Source organism: Carassius carassius, chromosome 18 (genome assembly GCF_963082965.1).
Source record: "Carassius carassius chromosome 18, fCarCar2.1, whole genome shotgun sequence".
NCBI classification, from domain to species: Eukaryota; Metazoa; Chordata; class Actinopteri; order Cypriniformes; family Cyprinidae; genus Carassius; species Carassius carassius.
This window is the reverse complement of record NC_081772.1, coordinates 11,210,315-11,236,731: the sequence shown is the minus strand read 5'-3', so window position 1 is coordinate 11,236,731 and position 26,417 is coordinate 11,210,315. Positions and strand designations below refer to the sequence as shown.

At 36.0% G+C, this 26,417-nt stretch overlaps 2 protein-coding genes across 3 annotated transcripts in view; one reads left to right on the top strand and one right to left on the bottom strand.

Moving 5' to 3' along the window:
* Window positions 1-23,922, bottom strand: part of LOC132092365 (hippocalcin-like protein 1) — a 27,979-nt gene extending 4,057 nt beyond the window's left edge. The window contains exons 1-2 of one of the 2 annotated variants that reach the window (XM_059498562.1): window positions 23,788-23,922; window positions 22,894-23,031 (exon numbers count right to left, since the gene is read on the bottom strand). The gene's annotated coding sequence lies outside the window, so the exon portion shown is untranslated. Of the gene's footprint in view, window positions 1-5,336; window positions 5,486-22,893; window positions 23,032-23,787 lie in introns of those variants that run through there. The other variant, XM_059498561.1, reaches the window with a different exon arrangement.
* On the top strand, window positions 14,765-26,417 carry LOC132092362 (apolipoprotein B-100-like). Its single transcript, XM_059498559.1, has 17 exons — window positions 14,765-14,893; window positions 22,214-22,243; window positions 22,446-22,549; window positions 22,637-22,782; window positions 22,911-23,058; window positions 23,157-23,305; window positions 23,404-23,532; window positions 23,620-23,705; window positions 23,794-24,247; window positions 24,334-24,448; window positions 24,541-24,687; window positions 24,766-24,971; window positions 25,045-25,240; window positions 25,329-25,505; window positions 25,590-25,793; window positions 25,902-26,069; window positions 26,202-26,417. Exons 1-17 carry the CDS (start codon window positions 14,839-14,841, stop codon window positions 26,409-26,411), a joined length of 2,724 nt encoding a protein of 907 aa, XP_059354542.1. The 5' UTR covers window positions 14,765-14,838; the 3' UTR covers window positions 26,412-26,417.

Sequence of the window (26,417 nt, the reverse complement as noted above, 5' to 3'; positions counted from 1 at the left end):
CTATATATGTGTCTTTCTGTAAAGAGGAACCAAAATGAAAGATATGATGAGAGAAGTGAGGAGAAAACACAGCCATAATTTTCCAAATGCTTGAAAAGCCCTTTGCAAACAATTGAATCAGAACAGCGAAGTGTGAGACACATCTCCTCAAATCAATTGTGAGTGGAGAGCAGATGGTGTATTACTTTATTATCCAGTACTTCATGATTCAGAAATATCCTCTGCCACTCAAGTCACAAACCATAATGCTTTACAGGTGGTTGCACAACTGGCGTCTTTCTGTAAACGATACAATTGGCACTCACACACCCTAAAGATAACTGGGAAAACCATATAGCTTCTTATGTCAACATCCCAAAAATGAACTCATGTTTCTTAAATGAATAGTCCAGCCAAAAATGTAAATTCTGACATCATTCAAATACTACTACTGTCAGTCATTCCAAGCCTGTGAACTTCTTTATTTTTCTTCTTCTTTTTTTTTCATGGAACACAAAATGAGAAATAGAAGAACTTACTGGTCATTTTTCATTAAATTACAAAGAATGAGAACTAAAGCCATAAAGTATCATACAAGTAGTTGATATGTTTTATATGGAAATCTTCTGAAATCCTAAGATAGCTTTGTGTGAGGAATAGACAAAAACATTATCTTTTCACTTGTTTTTCGCTAATAGTCTTAACATAGAAGACCAGTCAGTTTAGCTATACTCAAGAACTGGATCAGACTGTTTTGTTCAAATTGCTTTTGTGTACCAAATAAATGAAAAGATGCAACTGAAAAGAATATTACATTGTCTAATAGACTGAAATTGAATCCTTTCACTTTGTATCAGTTATTCACTGATAGATTTATCATAGAGGACTAGTCAACTGAGTAGAACTCGAGAACTGTACAGACTGATTCGTTCTAAATGGTCTTGTGAACCAAATTAAATGATTTATTGAAAAGATTCAACTCACAAGAATAATTTGCTCACAAATAGACTGAAATCTAATCTTTTAACTTATTGTTCACTGACGGTCTGGACATAAAGAAGCAGAAAGTTATCTGGATCAAAATGAAATGTTCAGATTAGTTTTGTGAACCAAATAAACTGATTCACTGAAGAAGGAAAAAACCTCAAAGGCTAAGGGTGAAAATGGGTTTGGAAATGTCAATCAATGTATGAAAAAAATAAAAGTAGCCCTGGTTGCACAGCTTGTTTTTATTACCTTCCCTCCTCTCATTACACTCTAAAAACTGCTGGGTTGAAAACAACCTAATTTGGGTTATTTTGGCAACCCAGCGGTGGGTTATTTTAACCCAACAAGTTGGGTTATTATGTTTAACCCAGCATGATGGGTTGCTTTTTTATGATTTAAAATTATTACATTGCTAGACTAAAATTAACCCAAATCGAGCTAGGCATTAAACTAGGGCTGAAATGATTCCTCGAGTAAATCGAGTAACTCAAAAATGATCGAGGCAAATCGAAGCCTCTTTTAATTTATTTTAAATCTCACGTCAGGTTCTTTTGCAATGATTTTTTTAATGTGACACAACGCGTTTACGTCACCCACAAAGTGGAAGGAGACACTGCGTCCGAAATCGCCATAGGAAATCGCATACTGCAAGCAAGGGGGGCAGGGTTTCATATTTTTTTGAAGCACCCCTGGGTACCGCCATTGGCTAGCGGACCCCCACCTGCTGTTAGCATTCCATTGACTCCCATTCATTTTGGAGTCACTTTGACAGCAAATAATTTTACATCTGAGGCGTTTAAATACTCCATTTGTCCATTAATTATTTCTAAAGAAATACGAGAATGTATAAAAGCCTCCATTACCTTGTATCTTACGTTATGGTCCCGTAGAAGCAGTTTTTGTAAAAAATAGGCTAACGATTGCGACATAACCAGCGACTCTCTGTCGCACAGTAGAGAAATTAACGTATGGACAGGAAGAGAAGCTCGCAGGCAATCTTTTACTGTCTATGAGGCTATCGGGGGGACGTGGAGGCATAAAGTCAAGGGAGATAATTAATCAGAATACTTACCAAAATGTGCTTCTGTTCATGCTCGCCTTCTCTGCAAGATTCGGTGGGTGATTCAGATTTCTCTTGGCACAGCGGTTAGAAGACTTACAGATTGCTCACGTGACATCTACGTCATCAAGCTCAGTTTGAGTCTGCGCAGTACACCCGACCCCCAGGAAGTGCGTGCTTAATTGACTTCATTTTTCTCAGTTGAATCCAATGGGGTCGCTGTGTCCATTTATTTTACTGTCTATGACTGCAAGGAGTCAGCAGTGTTTTGATTTTAGGGCACGGGCAAACGTAAAGAGAACGTAGTGGCATGTGTCCATTGCAAGATAGAGCTGGCATACCACAACTAGGGCCCTATGATTTCCGCGATGCAGAAAACGTGGAGGGAATCACGGAATCCAGTCATAAAAACGTAATGTACAGTTTAATGCGGAATGGCACGGAATTCGACAAATTTTGCATGAATTAATCAAAAATAGGTCATTGCACTTACATCAAATCACGATATGGACTAATATCTGTAAATAATAAGCCGGGACAGTCTATTTAAATATGAATCCTGCATGTTCTGCGTGTCTCTGTTAATGAATGGAGCAGAAGCGCGTCATCCTTTAACACACTGAAGCGCGCATGACGCTTTCAGCGTCTGCTGTCTCACTAAATAAGGATGTGAACACATGAACAACATCTCCAGAACTGCTCTGACAGTCACTTCATGAGCATTTGATCGTTTGATTTGAGTAAAACTAGCGTCACATCACATACACAGAACTGTAAAGGTACGTCAACCCGTCAAAATAAAATTCTGTAGAATGTACATAGCCTACTACTAAAATTTTTTTTTACATTTTTTTTTAAGGTTTAATCACACAACATTTCTTCCATGTTTTATTTTTTATAGTAAATCCCCTTTGTTTACAAAAAAGTTAAGTTAATTTTCAATAATTAAAAGATAAATTAAATTAATGTTTTATGTGTTTAATGTTCAATGTGCATCTCAGAAAATACTTTATTTAAAACCCCAACTGAATGGCACTTAAATGCACTTAATTCATCTGTCAACTTTTTTGTCATTGTTCACAGTACAAGTAGAGAGAAACAATGGGTAATAATTAAATGTTTATTTTTGAAGTAAGCATTGCATTCTATGCATTTAAAAAAAAAAAAAATTCTAAAAAAGGAAATTAATATTTCACTTTAATTGCACTTTTGCAAAAAAACATTTTATCCGATTACTCGATTAATCGATGGAATTTTTGGTAGAATACTCGATTACTAAAATATTCGATAGGTACAGCCCTACATTAAACCTACAAATCTTGTTCATTTTAAAATCACTTTTACACACAAATAATAACTATCAAAATGTAAATATTTATTAAAAACGAGAGAAAACTGTCAAAAAGTAACATGCATGTAAGAAGAAGTATGGCATTAACAGCTACAGAGTTTATAAATAAAGCATGAACATTTGTTGAATATTACTTTTAAGATAAAATTTGACTAAAGAATGATGACTCTCCAAATCAGACAACTCCAAAGTTGGTTTGAGTTCTGCAATGAAAAACACAGACATCAACGGTTTTCATGAAATATGAGCCTGAAATCACACTGTTGTTGAATCAAAATGTGAAGTAATCAGGCTGGAGACAACAGAACATTTTATTTTCTAAAAATAACTTACATAAATCTCAGAAGAATGATGCTCTACAAAAACAAAAAACAAACATTCTTTTACTCTTAGTAAAAATAAAAAAATAATTGATAACATGGAATTATGAAGTTTACTTGCCTTAAAACCGTCTTTACCCCTCTCTTCTGAAGAAGCTAAGAAAATTGCTTCCTCCTCATACAAGCAGGCTTCTGGGTAGTTAACTCCCGGCGTGGGCACAATGAAGACACAAGCTCAACAAGTCTGAAATATTACATGCAAAACATTGAACAATTACCACATCAACAGCCTCAAAATAATTATGCTACTCTTTATTATATAACGCTGTTTCCTTTAGGAAACTACATTCAGTTTAACCGTGAAAAATAAGATAACAAATGAACACGAAAATGTGTTAATAACCATCTATTAACACCTCAAAAAGTCCAGATATTGTAAAATCTTATGTAAATATGACATAAAACACTCACGGACTTTATATTAAAAGTACCTCTTCCATTCAGTAAAAGAGACCTCAGTTTCTTAAGTATTTTTCAATAAACAGTAAGCTCTTTTATTTCCGCCTTTCATGAAACCTCAAACTACTCCCATAAATAAACAATAACTTAAAATTTTTAATCTTTACTTACCATAATGTCTTTCACTCGCTTCTTGCTTCTTTCTCACTGAGAAAATGACGGCTTCTCGCACTGGCTTCGTCCGATGTTAACGTGACGTGCGTGCTCTCTTTCACGTCCGTGTTCCCAATTTTCAACCCAAAATTGGGTAAAAAAACACACAACGTCTTACCCAGCTGTCTCAACCCAGTATTTGGGTTGAAAAAATAACCCAGTGATTTTTACAGAGTATAGACCCACTGCCACTCTGGCAAACGTGAATGTTGTGTCATGCCACCAGATTCCACAGACTCACGTGGCATGTATTTTTTCACAGACCAGTGCAAAAAGCTATACAGTGCAAATAAAATAAATAAATACATTAAAAAAATTGGGAATTCAGGGTATTTTTCCCCGAAATAGCTTGCCGCTAAATGTAATGATGTAAAGAGGTCATCCAATAAATTTCCCACCGAGGATGATTTCCACCCAAAATTTGACACATTTTGCTGATATTTACCAGAACTAGGCTAAAATTAGAGATGGAAATGTAATGTTGACAGCAGTTCTGGTTTGTTCTGACAGTGACGGCAGGCTGGCAGGTATGCCACTGAGATGACTGCAAGGCATCATGGAGAGACTTGATTGGAAAAGTGAGAAATCGACCTCTTACTCCTGCTGTGAAGATCATGCTGTGATCCACAAGGTGATCATAATACAGGAAAAATTAAGAATACAAATGGCAACTGAATTGGAAGAATAACCTGTCAGTCCATCCATAGACTTCCATTAAAAAGCTGCACTGCAAATATTTATATAACATAAGGGAGCTATCACAAGGAGTGGAAATATAATTATACACCCAGTTATATTATACACAGAAAGTAACTTAATATATTCATATATGTCAATTTACTCGGTGTGTATCGAGGAATCATGTTATTTAATGTGTCAAATTAATGCGAGCAAATTATGGGTTACAAACAGCGGCATATGTTGTTGAAAAAAATCTATTAGACGCTGAAAAGAGACATCAACTTACCTCTGTGAAAATGACAGAGCTGATACGTCCCTCAGTTTGTCAGCTGTAGCCTTGGTCCGTCGGGTCCTGAAGGAGTGTCCTCACAAAACTTTCAACATTTTCGCTGCATGAAAAAAACGAAGCTTGTATATACAAAAAAAAACTAAATAAGGTACGTTTACACGTACCGGTCGATCTTGTTGTCTAACAGTTTGAATGTCGTTTTAATAAAAGCGAAGCGAAACAACTATAAATTGCAGAATATTCTACAGGCTCCATAACATCTCAAAGGCGCACTTAAAACCACCTCATCACTGAGCGAGAGACTTGACACCACACACAGCTCTGCTCCGCTGTCAATGGACGAGACCACCACTAGACTGTAGGGGGGGACTTGTGGATCTAAGAAAAGGATTTCAGTATCATTTGAGAACATTCACATTCTAAACTCATGCTTCACGTTGCGATATGGTTGAAGACAAGTAATAAACCATTTATGTGCACACACAGAGTTCTGGAGAGAGCAAGACAACAGGCTACTCATTGGACGAGTCTGTACACTTCGAAGTAGAGCAGATTGCAATATACTGTAAAAAGAACAGTTCGCCAGCGAAAAAGAAAGCGTGTACTTGTCTGCAGCTGGACACGGTTTCATTCTCTCTCTCCCTCTCTCCCTCTCTCGCGCTCTCGCTCTCTCTCTCTCTCTCTCTCTCTCTCTCTCTCTCTCTCTCTCTATTCTTGATTACAAAAAGGAAGCGTTTGACAACATAAGCCTAATAGCTAAAATGTAAATAAAGTATATTTACATTTAATTAAATAACGAGTCTATATATCTATATATCTACCTAATAAAATCTTGTTTCACATGCCGTTTCATGTTGAATACGTTTTTGTTAAATGAATTTCCTCTATACAGCCAGCAAATCCAGATTAATTAATGTCAAGTACTGTTGTGGCAGACTTTTTATTTAGTTTGTCTTTTGTTTTGTTTTTTTGTTTTTTCAATATCCAATCACTGCAAACTGCCTTGGCACCTAATGACTCAATTTAACCCAATTAACATCAACCTGCGGAGATTAAATATGAATTTAGATTTTAAAATTCAGTTATTATGTTTGACATGTTTTCAATAGCTCAAGCTGACCATCTGAATACCATTCTCACAGTTCCAAAATTATTTTTATATTTTACAATATTATAGCACTTATATACTGTTCCTCAAGGCTTATATAGTTCCTCAAAGCTCAGTACTTGGTCCACTTCTCTTCTATATGACTAAATGTTTAAATGTAAATGTGAATGTAAATACTGTTTGAGATTGAAAACCCTGATGGAAATATGTTCGACATCTCCACCAGGAGGCAGCAGATATGGTCTTGTGATTTCTCATGTAGCAAAAAGTGTGCAAGGCTTGACATAATTTCTGATATTAGACTACTGTATATTCCTGTATATGTAAAAACTGTTTTTTCCTCACAACATTCTGATACGTTCCAACACACATTCCTTGAGAAATCTTTACTTATCTCTAGGCCCTATACATTATATCCTCTCCAAAACAGAAATAAACATATGATCTATGATTATACAAATGAGCTTTGCTCTTGTTATGGAATAACAAAGGTGTAGTTGCATGAAGCTCTATGAGTTTATGCAAATAAAACTTATTTTATGTTTTTATAATATTTTGTATTTATATACATTCAACACACCATGTTGACTCCATGCATGTTTTCTGCTTAAAAACAGTTTGCATAAAGTATAATACAACAAAAATATACACATAAAATGCACAGATTGTTTTGATCTATCTATCTTTTATGGCATAATATATTTAAATACTCAAAACAAATCAATATAATATCTATACTTAGTTGAATTTAACACAACCCAACTAAACTTAAAAACAAACAAACAAAATAAAAAATAGGCCAAATCTTCCTGCGGTAGACTGAAAATGTTTGTCATTATAAAGTCCAGTTTTAAGATTTTTCATTTTAGGAACTGATTTGAAGTTTAACTACAAAACAAACAGTACATGCTGGTTGTTGGGTTTGAGATGATTGATTTTTGTCTGTTGATTTAGCATAAAAACAACCACCCATTAGATAAGCACCAATCAGACTGCAAGGAAATGTCTCCTCTCTCAAAAGTGTCTAGATTATTTTAGAAAATCTTTGCATTATTTGCACATAATGTTATTTAGAAATTCTTAAGAAAAGTAAGATTTTGTTTAATTTTGTCAAATATACAATGTTGTTCAAAAGATGAAAAATCAAAATGCAAGTCTTTTTTTAATGACAGGCTTGCCATTAACTGTATATGGATTATGGGATAATGCTGCTGTCTTCTGCGTATCATCCACAGATTAAATGCACAAATCTACATTCTCCCTTAATCATGATGAAGTGTAGATGTCATGTTGGGTGTCACATGCAAAGCATGTGAGTAAAGTACATGTATCTATTGCACAGTAAGCAATTCCCACTCCCATTTTGAGGTCTCATATCTTAAGAAAAATGGTTCTAAACAGTACCAGAAAAAGTTCTTCAGCTTGTAACAATATAGCAGAACACTTGTTGGTGCTAAATAGAACCATTTTTATAGGGTTCCACAAAGAACCATGCTTTGAAATTATTCAAAAAATTATAAAAACTATTAATTGTAGTTTCAATTAAGTACTTTTATTTTTTTTTTTTATTAACGACATCAAATTTCAGCTAAATTACAGTACTCTAACAACAGTTATTAGCAGAATGTATTAAATTACAATTGATCTTCAGGATCCTCTATGATGCCTTTAATTCCATCATTATGTGTATTTATGTATTTATGTGTAGTGGCAGTGATGAACTGCCTTTAACTGAAAAAATTGTGTTTACTATTGTCCTTTTGCCTAATTAAACATAAATGCTAATTAATGTTGCTTTGACACAATCTGCATTTTAAAAATGCTATATTAATAAAGGTGACTTGATTTGGTGTTATTGGGTGGCAGTTTCTCTCTGCAGGTGACAAGGTTGTTGGATGTAACAGCATCTGAAATATGTCTCCTTCCATTTGTTTAAGTAAAAACAATTGTTAATGAAGGCCAAAAGTAGTATTTGAAAAAAAAATACTAACTATACTAAAATAAAAACAATATAAATGCAATATTTTTGTTACTTAGTGGTGAAGATAGACATATCCTTAACTGAACAGAGCTGGTTGCACTTTCATGTTCTGTTAAAGTAAAAAGAGAAAAAAGACATGATTGGTGGGAATAGGAAACCAGTCACAATTTGAAAGATAAAAATGATAGACACTTGAAGAAAGAAATCATTTACCTGTTAAAAGTGTGTTGACAGTCTGTGTAGTTGGATGGCTGAGCTCCAAAAAATCAGCAATGCAATGTGTGTAGTTTCTATTAGGGATTTACATGAAAACAACAACAACAATAGCAACAACATATTGTGCGAATTAGTTACTTTTTATTGATGTGAAATTTCAGCAAATATGTCAGTGCTCAAAACAACAGTTATTATTGTTATACATTCATTGTTATACATTCATTCAATTGACACTGAACAATTAATACATAAAGAAGTAAAACAAAAAATAGATGTGATGAAGACAAAGCTCCAATGAAAAATCTTCACAATCATATGCATGTGCATAAGCATGTGCAATGATGCCGTTAAGTCTATCATTTTGGTGTGATTGAGGGGCAGTTTCTCTCTGAGGATGAGGTTGTGGGACGTGATGAATCTGAAATACACAATTGAGTTTATTGTTACAATTTTCATTTAAGTAAAAACAATTATGTTCATGAAGGCCAAAAGCCCCAAAATAGAAAAATAAAAGAGAAAAGAACATGTTTGTTTGGAAACCAGTAGCAATTTTAAAGTTAAATTTGCAATTCAATTAAAGAATGAAATTGTTTACCTGTTGAGAGTGTGTTGACAGTCTGTGTAGTTTGATCCCTGAGCTCCAGAAAATCAGTAAAGAGGTGAAGTTACTGATTTGAAAAAAAAAAGGCTGGAAAAAAAGAACCATAAACTTCAACACAAAGAACCATTTCATCATAAAAGTGTTCTTCAGGATGCTATGGTTCTAAATAGATGTAAAGAACCTTTAAATAACCATCTTTTATTTTTAGAGAGAAGGCCCTGCTGATTGAATGTTTTGAACTTAACCAAAGTATCTGACAAATGCTACATTGAGAGGAAATGCTTTCAGGCATCAGTGCAATTATTGTAAGGTTTAGTCTAGTAAAGAATCACTATATCAGTCACCATTAAGTCATACCACAGCTAAAAGTCCATGTGTCTAAACAACAGAAATGTATTTAATTTATTTAAAGGACTCTGATTGCTTTAAAATATAGCAGGACAGGACACAATACCGTGACAACTACACTCACACATATACAGCCCTACTATAAATACCTGAATTACAAATACTTGGAATCCAACTGCACACTTTGCACATCCGTACATTTGCATAAAATCTATCTCATTATTGTGCCTTGTCTATTAATATTGTCACCTGTTCTATGTATGTGTGTGTGTGTGTGTGTGTGTATATATATATATATATATATATATATATATACAGTATATATAGCAAATGTCCCTATAATTCAGGCATGCACATATGCACTTTACGTAGTCTGTACTTTGTTTTATGTTCACCTTTTAGTTTTCTTTTTTCCAGTTTTAGTATTATGTTAGATTATTTTAAATAATTTAATTATGTATAGTCTTTTGCACAGTACAATGTGAGTTTTGTAGTTAAAGTTGTCTTGTGTAGCACCATGGTCCTGGAGAAACGATGTTTCGTTTCACTGTGTACAAGCTGTATAGAGCTGAAATGATTATAAAGCCTCTCTGACCCTGACTCTGCTTACTCTGAGTAAGAAGGTCCATGGACCATGACATTATCTACTCAATAAGGTAAGCAACTTGCCTCCTAAGACAAAAGATAAGCTCATCAATGCAAGAACGAAGGTTGGATGTCCTGATCTAAATGTCCTGATCAAAGGCTGTGCAGCATGTACATGAATGTGTCCACTAAAAAATGTATGCATGCTTTATATCAAGCAACAGAGTCGAGGAGTTTTTAAGAAAATTTAATATTTATTATATACACTTGTTTGTGAATAAACATGAAAAAACAGGTTTAAATTGTAAAATTATATTAAACTCACACAAACAGGTTTTCATGAATTATTAAGTTGGCTTGAGAAAGCCATCTTACTGCTGAGACTAAAATTTCTGACTCCTACTCCTCCTAGAGCTTTAACTCTTTAGATTCCAAACTCAGCCCAGCTCTTCAGACTGATATGTCCAAGCTATATCTTTTCTAACTGATAAATTACACTGGTTTTCATAAAAATTAAGATAAAAAATCATAAAAAACCCCATAGACTTACATTTAAATGTCCAGGCTCATCTGAACATTCCGTCAAACTCCAACTGTCAAAATTCAAATCTAAACACACTGAAGCCCATTAGACTCACGCACAGTGCTTTAAACCGAGCCTGAGCACAATTATCCCTCCTCCCCGATCCCCCGCTGGCCTGCACTCACACTTACATTAAACATTTCGGGCTGGAGCATGCTTACGTCATGCATGAGATAACGGAGAAAACCACTTTCGCTAATATTCTGCAGAATAATTAACAATAATTAATTTATAATTTAAGCCGTGCATTGATTTTCACTTGTATGAATCAGAAAATTATTATGGAGACAGCTGAGGTTAATGAAATAATTTGCAGTTTTACTTGCAAACTACATTTCCTGTTCAGCAATAAGGTAAGAACCAGAGCCATTATAACCTTTGATATACTTGATTTAATTAAATTTATTGAATGGTGTAGTGTAGTAGTAGTAATAGAATATGTTTGCAGTCGTAATGATGACAGTAGCGCACACAAAATAATATCTGCTCTGCACACCACACACACTGCTCGGGTAGCGCACCCAAACCCAACCGAACCGTGCCCTGGCCCACCTCTTCCAACCAGGTGGGCTACCCTACCAACCATATAGCAACACCTTAGCAACCAACCCCGGGTACCCTAGCAGCCACATAGCAACACCCTAACAACCATCTATCTGACAGACTGTATTGCCTTCAAAACATTCAAATTTTAAGCTTTTAAAACTACTTTAAACTTCAAACTATGTCAGACTGAAAACCATCAAACGTTTTAAAGTTCCTAAACTTATTAATCTTTACAAACTTTTTGGTCCAGCTTTCTCAAGCCAACTTAAAGTTTGCCTTGACAAAACTTTTTTATCTAGTTTATTTTGTCGCTTGCCATTTCAGTTTACAATAATAATTTTTGCGTTAAATTAAAATGATTCTTTGTCTGTTTAACATATATGAGCCTGTGCTGCTGTAATCGCATAATATACAGCATCCAAAAACTGTTTAAGCTCAAGCCCTTATCAGAAACTGTCTGTAATCAGAGTAGGTGCTGATAAAAGGGTGTATTACAAACCTCAAATGCTTCTTAGGCAATACTCTGTGAAATCTTTTGTATTTTGTGTGTTTACTTCAGCAATGAAAGCAGCTGATTAGAATTTACAATACAATAATTCTATACAACACTCCTAAATCATCAAAGCTATAAACTGAAAAAAGAAAATTCATTATTATATTTGTCATCAATATGAATAATAATTCATAACAATTTATACCTTAATAAAATCATTGATAAAGCCACCCATGCAAACCCTCACAAAAGGGCTTTTATTTGTGGTTTTGTTGATTAGATAACAGTTATCTCGCAGTAGTTGTGCAACTGTCTGTGTTTGATAATGTCTTTGCATATCTTTCTTGTACAGTATACTGTACTGAGGTCAGGTTCACACATTTGTCCATCAGCTATGAATAATGCCTGGCTCAGAGACTGATAAAAGTGCAGAATTAATAACCATATGTTAACGAGGGAATGAGCACATGAGGGTCTGCGTGCATGCCTGCTCATGTCTCTGTCTTACATGTGCAATATAATGCACCACAAACATCAGCAAGGTTAACTAGGTTAACTAGGTTAACAAATGGATGGTTCATTTTTTAAAGTTCTTTTATTAACAGTTATCAAAATGTCAAATTTATCAAATTTACTATTCATATATTATATACAAGAATGTTTGACACAAGTGTTAATGTTATTTTTAATTTTATCAGATCTATGAAAAAAAAAAAACATCTTCATTCAACCGTTTTACCCATTTAAGTTCTAAATTTCAGTGGAAATTATATAGTTTGAAAATAGCAAAAGAGCAAAAATAAACGAACACAGGGACAATATAAGATTACTTTACACTGTAAAAAAAAGAAAAAAGAATATTACCAGTACCTTTTTTGTTGAGAGTACAGACATCTCCTTCAACCCTCTCAAAACAGAACATAAGGCAATGCGTAATTCATAATATGGGTAAAACACCTGTGAACATTTTTAAAACTAAAATTATAGAATGGTATACCATTGTGCCCTAGTTTTACAGAGTATTCTTATATATATATATATATATATATATATATATATATATAGAAAATCATAAAAGAACATTTCAACAAGAAAAAAAAGAGTCAATTCTACAAGTTGCATCAAGGTCCCAGTGTGATACTGGCATAAACCATATAATGCAAAATAATAGTTTGTGCAGACAGGGACGTTGGTCAGCTTTTCATTTTATTTTTTTAAATATTTATATATTGCATATTATTTTCCTTTATTTTTGTTAAAGCACTAGAATGAGAAACAAATGTCCAGACATAATCAGTGCACTTTTCTTTTTTATGTAAATAGTAAAGGCAAGTCTGTCAATATCTGAACCTTGATGTCAGTGGACAAGTTTCATGATAAAATGGGGCTGCTGTGCATGTGCTCTCTTTTTCCAACTGAAAAGACTCTTTTCAACTGAAATTTTTTTTTATACAAACTGTCAGTTTCCCCAATAGACAAAATTGTATCTTCTCAGGGTTAGGATTAGGGTGGAGCCTTGACTAAAGACTCTCAAAGAGTGCATAGTTCCAGGTCATAAAAGACATAGACTACATGACAAACTTAAAATAAATAAATGACAATTTGATCAGTTTAGTGCATTAATTTATAAAACTTCTCTTGACTCATCATCTCCATATTAGTGGATTTGCCTGCATGCAAATTTCACACAGATTACATAATCTGAGAAAATTCATGTCTTCAGATTTGAATTGTCTCATTTGAAAGTATACATTTCAATCTCTATAGATATATTTTTCATGTCCGTAAAGCAAGTATACAAGGAGTTTCACACTCAAGTTCACAGAGGCATAGACGGCAGGAAGCGCATCCTGTTTGCTTTCATTATTTTACTTAAACACAATGTTTTGTTTTTATATTGAGTGCACACAAATAAACTTAGAAGCTTTACAAATTCGAAAGATGAATTACTCTGTATGACTAAATGACAGAGTATGTTAAGAGTAAGTGACTGCACCGGTGCCTCCATTTGTCATACTGTGAGCGTGCTACTGTTCAGCTTTCATACTCTGCACAGACACTTGAATAGCACACATTTTTCTAGGTTAACATTAGATTGAGTGGCCATGTAAAGTTGCTACTACTACTTACATATTTCAGCTGATAAACCATATTTGAGGTCGAGGAATAATAGGCGAGCATGTGGATGTACTGAATTACTAATAAATCCAGCTGTTAACGATCTGTCTGTCATGGACTGTGTGACCTCACCACTTCCTGTGGATTATTTTTCCTCTTCTGTGACTAATAACATTTTGGTTGACCAAGCCTGTTCTAAAGGTTAGTCGACTATTAGCGGGCAGCCCTATGTGCTTCATAACATAATACCTTGTGATGCTTATAAGGATGTTTAGGGACCAATTCTAGAACAATCTGCTTGAATAGCTTTCCCTAAATCAAAAAAAATAAATAAATAAATATATATATATATATATATATATATATATATATATATAGCTTTGACGAACAACTTTCTATGTACCCAAGAAGACTTGCCAGGACAGAAGTGATTAGTATTTACTCATTACACAGTACAGTAAACTAAAGGGCAGAAGGTTTAATCATTTATTCCAGTATCAGTTCATGTCTGATTGGCAATACCCTTGGCAATAGATGTCAAAACAAAATGTAGTCAAAATACACATGTTGGTTCCAAGATTAGTTATATGACCTCATCTGGTTTGGTGCCTAATTTCCTACTTTGCAACATCATAAGTGGGCATGAAATAAAAATAGGCTACCTTCCATCACATTACACGGCAAGAGGAGTCAGGAGGAAGTTGTTGTGCTGTTACTGTTTAAAACTTTTAAAGGTAGGTTATGAAAATAGCTGCCTTTGTCCTGCCAGAGAGGCATAAGATATGAACTTTGGAGTAGGGACTTTACTTTTTGCAGCTGCCATTTCTCCTCCCATAACTGCCTTAATATATAAAGTCATCAATAGCAGATCACATCTGAATACTCAAAAGTCTTAATGAAAGAGCTTAACTGAACCCATTATGGGGGACACTAAGCTCTGCCTTTTGTTGCTTCTAAGTGGAATATTCTTAACAAGTAAGTACTACTAAGGATTTAATAGAAACATTTGTGACTGGTGCAGTTTGTTTTATGATACATTTCTTCATGTTTCAGTTCTAGTAGTACTCATTTGTTTTTAGTTATGGACAAAAATAAGAAAAAGAAAAAAAAAAGATACGCACTTCCAAAAAAAGTCTTGACCATGTGCAAGATCAAGGGATTAATCAAAAATAAAAAATAAAGGATCTGCACACGGTTATGCTCCCTTCATTTCAAGAACTTAAAACCAGCAACGTTTCGGTCAAAGACCTTTGTCAGGTTTGCCTTTGACTGAAACGTTGCTGCTTTTAACTTCTTGAAATAAAGGGAGCATAACCATGTGCAAATCCTTTTTCTATTTTTAAAAAATAAGAAAATAAAAAAAAAAAGTATTTGTAAAGATAATTTTAACTTTAATAATGTTTTTTATATTGTAAAATATTTTCTATAATTATATATACAGTACAGACCAAAAGTTTGCACACACCTTCTCATTCAAAGAGTTCTCTTTATTTTCATGACTATGAAAATTGTAGATTCACACTGAAGGCATCAAAACTATGAATTAACACACACACAAAAAAAAAAGTGAGAAACAACTGAAAATATGTCATTCTAGGTTCTTCAAAGTAGCCACCTTTTGCTTTGATTACTGCTTTGCACACTCTTGGCATTCTCTTAAAGAGCTTCAAGAGGTAGTCACCTGAAATGGTCTTCCAACAGTCTTGAAGGAGTTCCCCGAGAGATGCTTAGCACTTGTTGGCCCTTTTGCCTTCTGTCTGCGGTCCAGCTCACCCCTAAACCATCTCGATTGGGTTCAGGTCCGGTGACTGTGGAGGCCAGGTCATCTGGCGCAGCACCCCATCACTCTCCTTGGTCAAATAGCCCTTACACAACCTGGAGGTGTGTTTGGGGTCATGGTCCTTTGGAAAAATAAATGGTCCAACTAAACGCAAACCGGATGGAAAAGCATGCCGCTGCAAGATGCTTTGGTAGCCATGCTGGTTCAGTATGCCTTCAATTTTGAATAAATCCCCAACAGTGTCACCAGCAAAGCACCCCCACACCATCACACCTCCTCCTCCATGCTTCACGGTGGGAACCAGGTATGTAGAGTCCATCCGTTCACCTTTTCTGCGTCGCACAAAGACACGGTGGTTGGAACCAAAGCATGTGAGCCAGTTTCTTTGTAGCGCTTGATGGTTTTTGTGACTGCACTTGGGGACACTTTCAAAGTTTTCCCAATTTTTCGGACTGACTGACCTTCATTTCTTAAAGTAATGATGGCCACTCGTTTTCCTGTACTTAGCTGCATTTTTCTTGCCATAATACAAATTCTAACATTCCTTTCAGTAGGACTATCAGCTGTGTATCCACCTGACTTCTGCACAACACAACTTCTTCTTTGTTTCGTTTAATGGCGGGTGGCAACCAGCATTATGGTGCATTACCCCCACCTACTATGTTGGAGTGTGGGTCAGAGTTTTCCTTCCCTTGAGTAAAAAAATTAATAAATAATAATAAATACAGCTACTACTAGTAATAATACTAAAAATATTTCCTGTCCCTAAATTCTATTTATCAACCCAGTTTCTCTCAAGTAACAAAATAACTTCCCTACTTCAATATCAAAAACATTTTTTAAACTTAATTCTTCCTGGTCAAACTTTCTACTTTCCTCCCTTAATACTTCCCGCTCTCTATAGAATTTTTGACAATGAAGAATTACATGCTCAACTGACTCCTCTATTTGACAGTGATCACACACTCCTGAAGGGTGCTTATTTATTAAGTACAAGGTTTTATTAAGCCTAGTATGTCCTACCCTTAGCCTTGTCAAAATGTTCTCCTCTTTACTGTTTCTTCTGGTTATCCTTCCTGTTCCCACATTTTGCTGTAATATATAGAGATGTCGCCCTGTGTTTCCTGAATCCCAACTGTTCTGCCATTCCTTAATGATGTTTCGTTTAATTATTCCTTTTGCTTCAGACTTACTGAGTGGAACGCACAAGACCTCCTCCTGCATCAGCGCCTGTTTTGCTAATGCATCCACATCTTCATTTCCTTTAATCCCTCTGTGTGCCGGAATCCACATAAATGTTACCTGCATGTTCATATTTTTAATTCTATACAATATTTCATAGATCTCATTTACTATATCTTGTCTGCTGTTAGATGTAAATGACTGCAGTGACATTAATGCAGAGCATGAATCAGTACATATAATAACTTTTTTAATTTGTAATTCTTCTACCTTCTCTAATGCTATTACGATTGCCACCATCTCAACTGTATACACTGATAGATGATCTGAAGTCCTTCTCTTACCAGAAACATGTAATGTAGGAATACTAAAACCAAAACCTGCTTTCCCTGTATTAGGATCCTTGGATCCATCAGTATACATTTGAACATTTGTTTGATATAGTGTTTGTATTCTATCTTCCACCAGTACTGCTATATTTCCAAATCCTTTTTTACCCTGCATTTTTTCCAGGAAATATAAATCTACTGACACTGGAGGAAACAACCAAGGTGGTGTCACTGATAATGGCACTGTCGGGATATATCCACCTTGATTTAATGTCATGTCTTCAGCTATTTCTTCACATCTCAATGCAAAGCATCCCCGTTTAGCCCTTTCACTCTCCCAACATGGGAGAAGTATCTTAGTTGTAGGATGTCGATCCCCAGAATGCCCTTGTAAATTTATCCAGTAGTGCATCATTAACTGCTTACGTCTAATGTGCAACGGCATTTCCCCCATCTCAACCTGAAGAGCAGCCACAGGAGTTGTTTTCATAGCCCCACAGCATAGTCTTAGAGCTTGAGCTTGCACCACATCCAACTTTTTTAATGCCGTTTTTGCTGCCGATCCATAAGCAATGCACCCGTAATCTAATACTGATCTTATCAATGCTATATACACATTTTTACTAGCAGGCCTACTTGCCCCCCATTCTGACCCTGTTAAGCATCTCATCACATTTAGTATCTTTTTACACTTGGTATTTACCCTTCTGATATGTTCATTCCATGTTAACTTATCATCAAACCACATACCCAAAAACCTAAACTTTTACTTGCTCTATTTCTTGCCCATACATCTTTACCTTAGCTTCAACCCCTCTCTTTCTAGTGAAAAACACTGTCTTGGTTTTCCCAATTGCAAACTTAAATCCCCATGCAATTGACCATCTCTCCACCACATTAATTGCCTCTTGTATTTTACCTTTAATATGATTAATGTTCCTTCCCCTTTTCCATAAGGCTCCATCATCAGCAAACAGTGACTGTCCGATATCCCCCTGTACTTGTGAAAAAACATCATTAATCATTATGGAAAAGAGTATAGGGCTAATTACACTGCCCTGAGGAGTACCATTCTCTACCATGTATCTTCTTGAAACAGCTGTCCCTATTCTTACTTGTATACTTCTCTCATCCAAGAATCCCTTAATCCACTTATATGTTCTACCTCCTATTCCTATCATTTTTAATTTTATCATTACTCTCTCCTTCCAAACCATATCGTAGGCTTTTTCTACATCAAAGAACACTGCCATTACAGACTCTTTATTAACTTGAGCTTTCCTGATCTCGGTTTCCAAACACATAACAGGATCCATCGTTCCTCTACCCCTCCTAAATCCACTCTGATGAGGTGATAAAATTCCTCTACTTTCCATATAAAAAGATAATCTATCTGTAATGATCCTTTCCATTATCTTTCCTACATGTGATGTAAGTGCTATTGGTCTATAATTCATTGGGCTTGACAAATCTTTCCCTGATTGGAATAATTACTGCTTCTTTCCACCCAGCTGGCAATTTCCCTAAATCCCATACTTTATTATAAAACCCCAGCAATTTTTTAGATGCTAAAACACCTAAATGTTCTAACATTACATAGCAGATATCATCTTTACGCGGAGATGTTAATCCAGATCTTTTTATTGCCCTTCTCATTTCTTCCATTGTAATTGGTGCATCCATTATACTGTTACTATCCTCCCTTCTTTCAAGTGAATCTCCATATGCTAATCTTGTCATTGTCCTTCCTCTCTTGCCCTCCTCCGTTAAGTTATCGGAACTATGAATAAGAGTAAATGCCTTCGCTATCATCTCTGCCTTCTCCTGGTCAGACACTGCTGCTTCCTCCCCCATCTTCAATATTGGATACTTCCATTCCCTTCGAATTCCTCGCATACTCTTAATCATGTTCCACACATCTCCAACAGGTGTTGCTCTACCAATTTTGTTACAGAAAGTCTGCCAGCTTTGCTTTTTTGCTTTTCGTATAATCTTCCTAACCTTTGCTTGTGTTTCTTTATATTTAATCAAATTATGAAAATTATGTGTTTTTCTTAATAATCTGAGTGCTTTATTCATTTCTTTCACTATTTTCCCACACTCCTCTGTCCACCAGGGAACTGCCTTTCTTTTCATTTTCCCTTTGCTTTTAGATATCGTTTCTTTAGCAACTTGTAGTATTGTTGTTCTAATATTTTTATCAATGTCCTCTATTTCCTCATTTAGATCTATTTTGTCCATTTCTAGCTCACACATATATTTATATCTTTCCCATTTTGCACTACTAAATATCCATTTCCCCACTAATTCCCTTTGATCCTTATTCATTTCCAATAAAACACTACACCATATTGGAAAATGATCACTACCTACCAATGATTCTTCAGCTAGATCCCACTCACATATTCCCGCTAAATTCCTAGAAACTAAAGTTAAATCTAATGCTGAGATGTTCCCTGTATGTACATCTATTCTAGTCCCTCTCCCATCATTTAAACACACCATGTTTCTCTCTTCTAACAATTCTTCTATAACCACACCATTTACATCTGTTTTTACTCCTCCCCATAACGTACTATGTGCATTAAAGTCACCACATACCACCACCTTATTACCATCCAACCCTACTATTTGTGTTATCTGCTCCAACTCTAATTTCCTACATGGATTATAATAATTTATAATTACACACTCTCCCTCATTTGTCCATATCACTACACTAACATATTCTTGTTCTTTCCCCCCTACACTCACTTCTCTGAATGAAATATCATTTCCAATAAATGTAGCACATCCTCCCCCTACTCCATCCCCCCTATCACACCTTACAGAAGAATATCCATCTAATCTGAATTCTAAATTTGGTCTCAACCAAGTTTCCTGTACACAAATAATGTCTGGTTTATTGGGAAGATCAATGTACTTTTTACATTCCTGTCCGTTGGCCATCAAGCTCCTAGCATTCCATTGTAGCAAGAGGACCATTATTAATACTATCCAGTCCCTACTTGCTCCTGGCTTGCTTGACGGTTTAGCTCATTCCTCACCTCCTCCCATGTCAGCTCCCTGATATCTAGGTGATGAATTGCTGCTTTTACAATTATTTGTATTCTCTCAGTTTTAGATTTAACCTCCATAGTTGCATTTATCACCCCTGCTATGAAAGTGACTAACTTCTTTAGATCAACCGTTACGATCTCTTCCTTATCTTGGTCTGGTACTCTTGTATTTTGTCTTTCCTCTCGGTTTCTTTCATCACTCTTACTAACCATTTTCACAGCTTCTGCATATGAGATCTTATTTTGAATTTTAGCTCGTTGTACTTCCATTTCCCTTCTCATCACCTCACATCCACCGTAAGCCACACTATGACTACCCCCACAATTACAACACTTTGGTTGTTCGTGATTACAATGACCATACTCATGATCATCTCCACATCTTGCACACCTTCTTCTGCCTTTACATGTTATTGCTGTATGTCCAAACCTTTGACAGTTATAACACCTCATTGGCTTTGGAACATACTCTCTTACACTATAACTCAAAAAACCTAGTGTTACATTCTTTGGGAGTACTTCCTCCTCAAACTCCAGAATCACAAGCTCACTGTCCCTCCTCACTCCCTCCCGAGTTATCTGCATCCTTCGGACACCTTTTAGATGTCCTCCTTTAAGATTTGCTTTGATTTCCTCCATTGTAACCCCGACTGGTACCCCCCATATCACTCCCTTACTCCACATGTTTCCTCTTTCAATTTGACTTGTACTTATTACTTTAAACCTCCCAATTTCTTTAATCCTTCCAGCCCGCTCTCTCTGTTCTTCATTTTTACAACCGATCATTAGATTACCATCTCTCAACACCTTGGCTACTATAATATCTCCGACCTGGTTTCTCAATACAGTTGTTAATTTCACTGGACTTATTGACGAAATTCCCCTCTCCTCACCAAATCTCAATATGATTTTAAACTCTAGTCCTTTCATACCATTATCTTTTATTACTTTCCCATAATCCTCATTACTCCTTGCCCTTTTTGTACTGATCCCAGCAAAAGTGTTTCCTCTTTTGTCCCTCTTTTTTTTATCTTCTTGACTTACATCCATACCCCCCTGACTATCATCCATATCGGTGTCCTTCCACTCTGACCCATTCTCAACATAGTTGTGCCTACCCGCTGCCTTCTCCCTCTTCTCCATTTTAGTTGACCTCTTTCCAAACTCCCACTTCCATACGCTCCTTTCTCCGAGAGACTCGTCTCTGCTCGTTATTCACGGGTTTCACCAACAAAACACAAAGTTGCTGAAGTTCCTCGCGCTCCCGAGGACCAAACGCTGCTTGTCTTTCGTGTGTAACTCACCACCCGCACAACACAACTGATGGTCCCAACTCCACTTATAAGGCAAGAAATCACACTCATTAAACCTGACAGGGCACACCTGTGAAGTGAAAACCATTTCAGGTGACTACCTCTTGAAGCTCATCGAGAAAATGCCAAGACTGTGCAAAGCAGTAATCAAAGCAAAAGGTGGCTACTTTGAAGAACCTACATTATGACATATTTTCAGTTGTTTCACACTTTTTTGTTATGTATATAATTCCACATGTGTTAATTCATAGTTTTGATGCCTTCAGTGTGACTCTACAATTTTCATAGTCATGAAAATAAAGAAAACTCTTTGAATGAGAAGGTGTGTCCAAACTTTTGGTCTGTACTGTATATATATATATATATATATATATATATATATATTACAACAGTATTAACTGCTGATAAACATACATTAAGAATATTAAATTTTGATGATAACAATAAAATGATAGATGATAAAAATAAATATGAAACAGTCTTATCTATGTTATCATAATTTATTCATCTTTTTTTGGTATTATATTACAATTTTTTCTGTTGTTTTAAACAAATAACATTTAATTATCATATGTATTATATAATGATTGAAATTGTTCAATATTCTACTCTTTGTTGTCTTTTCACCTTAGATGCTCAAGATGAGGAATTACCATGCCTTTGTAAGTGCTAAGCTATTTTTATTTAAAACAATTTTTTTAAGAAAATATAAATGATGTATAAGAAATTCTATATGGTATCTGTGTTACTGTAATAATACAATTTTATACTTTATCTCTTCAAGTCATGTCAAGTCAAGTGTTTTCTTTTAGAAAATCTAATGTTTTAGTCTAGAGATTTAAGATGCGATTTTTGCTCCCCTAGTGGCCAGAAGATACAAGAGCTTTCACAAGTATGAATACACCTACGAAACAGAGTCTCTAAATGCCATGAATGGAGAAACCAATGGCCCCAAAGCAAGATGCAAGGTATAAATGTCAACACAGCCAATATTTTTGTTTGTTTGTTTTTTCTTCATAAAACTTGAAATTTCATACATATTTATTTTTAAACAGGTTGAAATTGAGGTCCCACACACATGCAGCTATATTGTGCGCACAACGGAGTGCGCGTTGAGTGAGGTGATCGATGTTGATACAGAAGGAAATCCTCTCTTTGGGCCGTCTGCTGGTGCAGATGCTTTCAAGGCTGCCATGGAGAAGTACATTTCTCAAGGCATTCCACACCAAACGATATACATATATATACACATCAGAATGATATAAGAGAGTTATTTTGAGCAGATAAGAAGAAACCATTTTAAACATCTAACCTGATCTCGATTCTCAGGAACCCACTGAAGTTCACCGTTGAGGGAAATGATGACATCAAGTTGTTTCCTGAGGATGATGAACCAGTCAATATTTTGAACATCAAGAGAGGTCTAATCTCTGCTCTGGCAGTGCCTCTGCTAGAGGAGGAAAGAAACAGAAGAATGGTCAGTCATTCATTACCTGTAAAATGTTGCGAAAAGTTTTCATTTGGTAAAAGGTTGATATGCATTGACTAATCCGTTGACTTCTTTCCCAAAACCAGCCAACTATCTACGGTATGTGCAAGACAGGGTACACCGTGAACGCCAGAGAGAACATTGCCACCCAGGTCACCCTCAACAGAGATCTGTCTAAATGTGACAATTTTAGGCCCATCAAGGACCACACCAGTCCCCTGGCCTTTATCACAGGCTTGGCAAGTCATCCTGACTTTGAATAAGGCAAAATAACTGTGTGATGAATATTTGATGGCTTCAATAATGTTTGAACTTGCTTGTTTTTTTCATCACACAGCACTACCCACTTGCTCAGCTCATCACAAGCAGCCAAACCTGCAACTACAAGTTTGATAATGCACAGAAACATATGACCTTTGCTTCCTGTACTGAAAACCACATGCTTGTGCCTTTCTCTTACAAGTGAGTTCATTGACAGCTACATGGGATTTTTTTTTTTTTTTGACCATTTCATTTATTGATCTGCTAATTCATTCTGATTATAAACAGAGTACAGTATGGAGTTACTAATGTAGGAAAACAAGTCTTGACTCTGGTGGGAGTGTCTGTGCACAATGACAGAATCTTTGAGCATGGTAAGCAATCATTTAGACACTTAAATTAGCCTGTGTTTGCAGTAATTGCATTTGAATTAATGGAATTATCTTGATTACCCACCTCTAGATGAAGCCAACATGAAGACACTGCACCTCGATGGAAGCATTGACTCAGTCCATCCAATTGAGGATAAAGAGGTCATGCTGTCAGTTCTAAGGGAACTGGATGGCCTTTCTGAGACCAACAATGGACACAACAGAGCCTACCTAGCTCACAAGCTCATTGCTACAATCCGCAAAATGAATGCTGATAGCCTGAGCACTGCTCTACCAGAGGCCCTTGAGATTTCTCGCTCCCTGGTGTACCAGGCGTTGTTCCAGTGTGGCACGCCAGAATGTACCACTGCCATCTTGCAGGTTCTCAGAACGTTTGACCGTTCCTCAGTAGAAATTGATGCTGCAGCATATGCCATGGGAATGGTTCCCAACCCATCCAGAAGCCTTGTTATGGAAATGTTGAAGGTGGCCAAGTTCAAGGATAGCAAGCCCATCTACTATGCTCTCAGCAATGCTGTCAGGAGGTGAGAAAACAAGCACAAGTAAACATTTGTCATGGTATTTAATCATTATATGAGAATTTAATGTTTATTCATCTGCCTTATGCAAGACTCTATGAAGCTGAAGGAAGAGTCACCCCTGAGATTCAGGGAGTTGCCAATTACGCCCTTGAACAGATCAGTGACTGCACAGGCGATCAGGAACATATGTACCTGGCCCTGAGGGTATGTTCAACTTTTTCCATTAAGCATGCTTCACCAAGTTATAAATAACAGCTTATATGTGGATACTGAAATCTGTATATGAAATCTCTAAGGTCATTGGAAACATGGCTTCTGCCGTTGGAGCCGCAAGCCCTGCTCTGAAATCAGCAATTATCCAGTGCATAAACCAACCTGCTGCATCCCCTGAGGTCCAGCAAGCTGCTGTTCAAGCTTTTAGACTCACTTCTGTCCCTGATGAGGTAACCAGATATATCAATAAAATAATAAATGTAATTTTAAATAAATATTGGCTAACATAAATTTGATATTTCTAACAGGGCAGAGAGGTGTTAATGAAGGTCATTTTTGATTCAGCCGCTCCCATACAGAAGCGTGTTGCTGCATATCTCATTGTGATGAAAGACCCTCAGCCCTCTGAACTGGCTCAGCTGGTTGCTGCTCTGCCTAAAAATTGTCAGGCTATGAGCTTTGTTAACTCACATTTTATCAACATCCTGAGCTCCACAGCATCTGAGACTAAGGAGTTAGTATAAATCTTCAAACATTTTAACATCTTAATTATAAAAATTTTATTTCATTTCTCTTCTGCTTCTCAGACTTAGAGAGAAGATTCTCAATACCCTTCAAGGGAATAAGATCAGAAATTCCACAGATCCAACAAAGTACTCTCGCAATTACAAAATTGGCTCTCTAGAAGGAAATGTGATCTTTGAGTCTGAAGAACTTCTGCCCAATGAAGTCATCCTGGAGATGACTCTGAATGCTTTTGGATATGACATAGACATGTTTGAGGTACAAAATTATTCTACATTTTTAAATGGTTTCCTTTAGTTTTTCTCTAGTTTTCTTTTGATATCTTATTATTTTTTTGTTCTTACAGATCGGGTTGAATGGTAAAGGACTGGAACCCACCGTTGATGCCCTAATCGGCATTGATGGATTCTTCCATGACACCATGCAGAAGACCATTAACTATGCAGCTGATAAAGTGCCCAGGGGCAATGACATTATGCAGAGCATGTTCCCAACCCTATGGGATAACATAAAAATGCAACAGGTCTTTTACATTTTACAATTCAAAATGTTGCTACAAGAACTTTCTTTGATTCAGTTTATTACTCACATATCCTTCTCATTCTAGGCCCCTCAAAGCATCGTCAAGGAAATAATGAATAATGTTAACAAGCTCATCCAGAAACTGAAGGTTCAGGATAACCCAGAAGCTATGATCTACCTGAGACTTCTGGGGGCTGAAATAGGCTATCTCAACACCAAGGATATGGAAGACATGGCCTACTCTGCTACCTTGCTGACTAATAGACTCTTAAATATGTTCCCAGTTGATGTAAGTGTATGGCTGTAAAATAAATATTAATGCTTAACAATCTGCCATGCCCAAAAACACCAATATATTGTTTGAATGATTTGAACAAATTAATGATTTGTTTTACAGTTCATAAGGAACCTTTACTCGAGTGTCAACAACAACCTTTTTCTTCACTATGTCTTCATGGACAATGAGTTTTATCTACCTACTGGTACCGGAATTCCATTTAGACTTGCCCTGTCTGGTACTTTTGCTCCAGGAGTGAAAGGAGGACTGAAAATTGCCCCTGATATGGTATGGTATATAAATAAATAAATATATATATTTATGTATATATTTAATTTATTTTATTTTTTTAACCAAGCTACCAATAATTTTAATTTTAATACCAAATTACTTCACCTATTTCTTTGTCTTTTCACACAGAGCGAGATGGCTTTCATGCCATCTGTTGGTGTGGAGTTTGTGACTGAGGTTGGAGCTCTCTTACCTGACTATGTTGAGTCTGGCCTGGAGATGCATACTAACATCTACCATGAGAGCGGCCTGAAAGTAAGGGTTGCTGTAACCAAAAAGCAGCTGAAGTTGACCTTTCCCACACCCCAAGCTCCATCAAAACTCATCAGTGTGACATAAGATGCT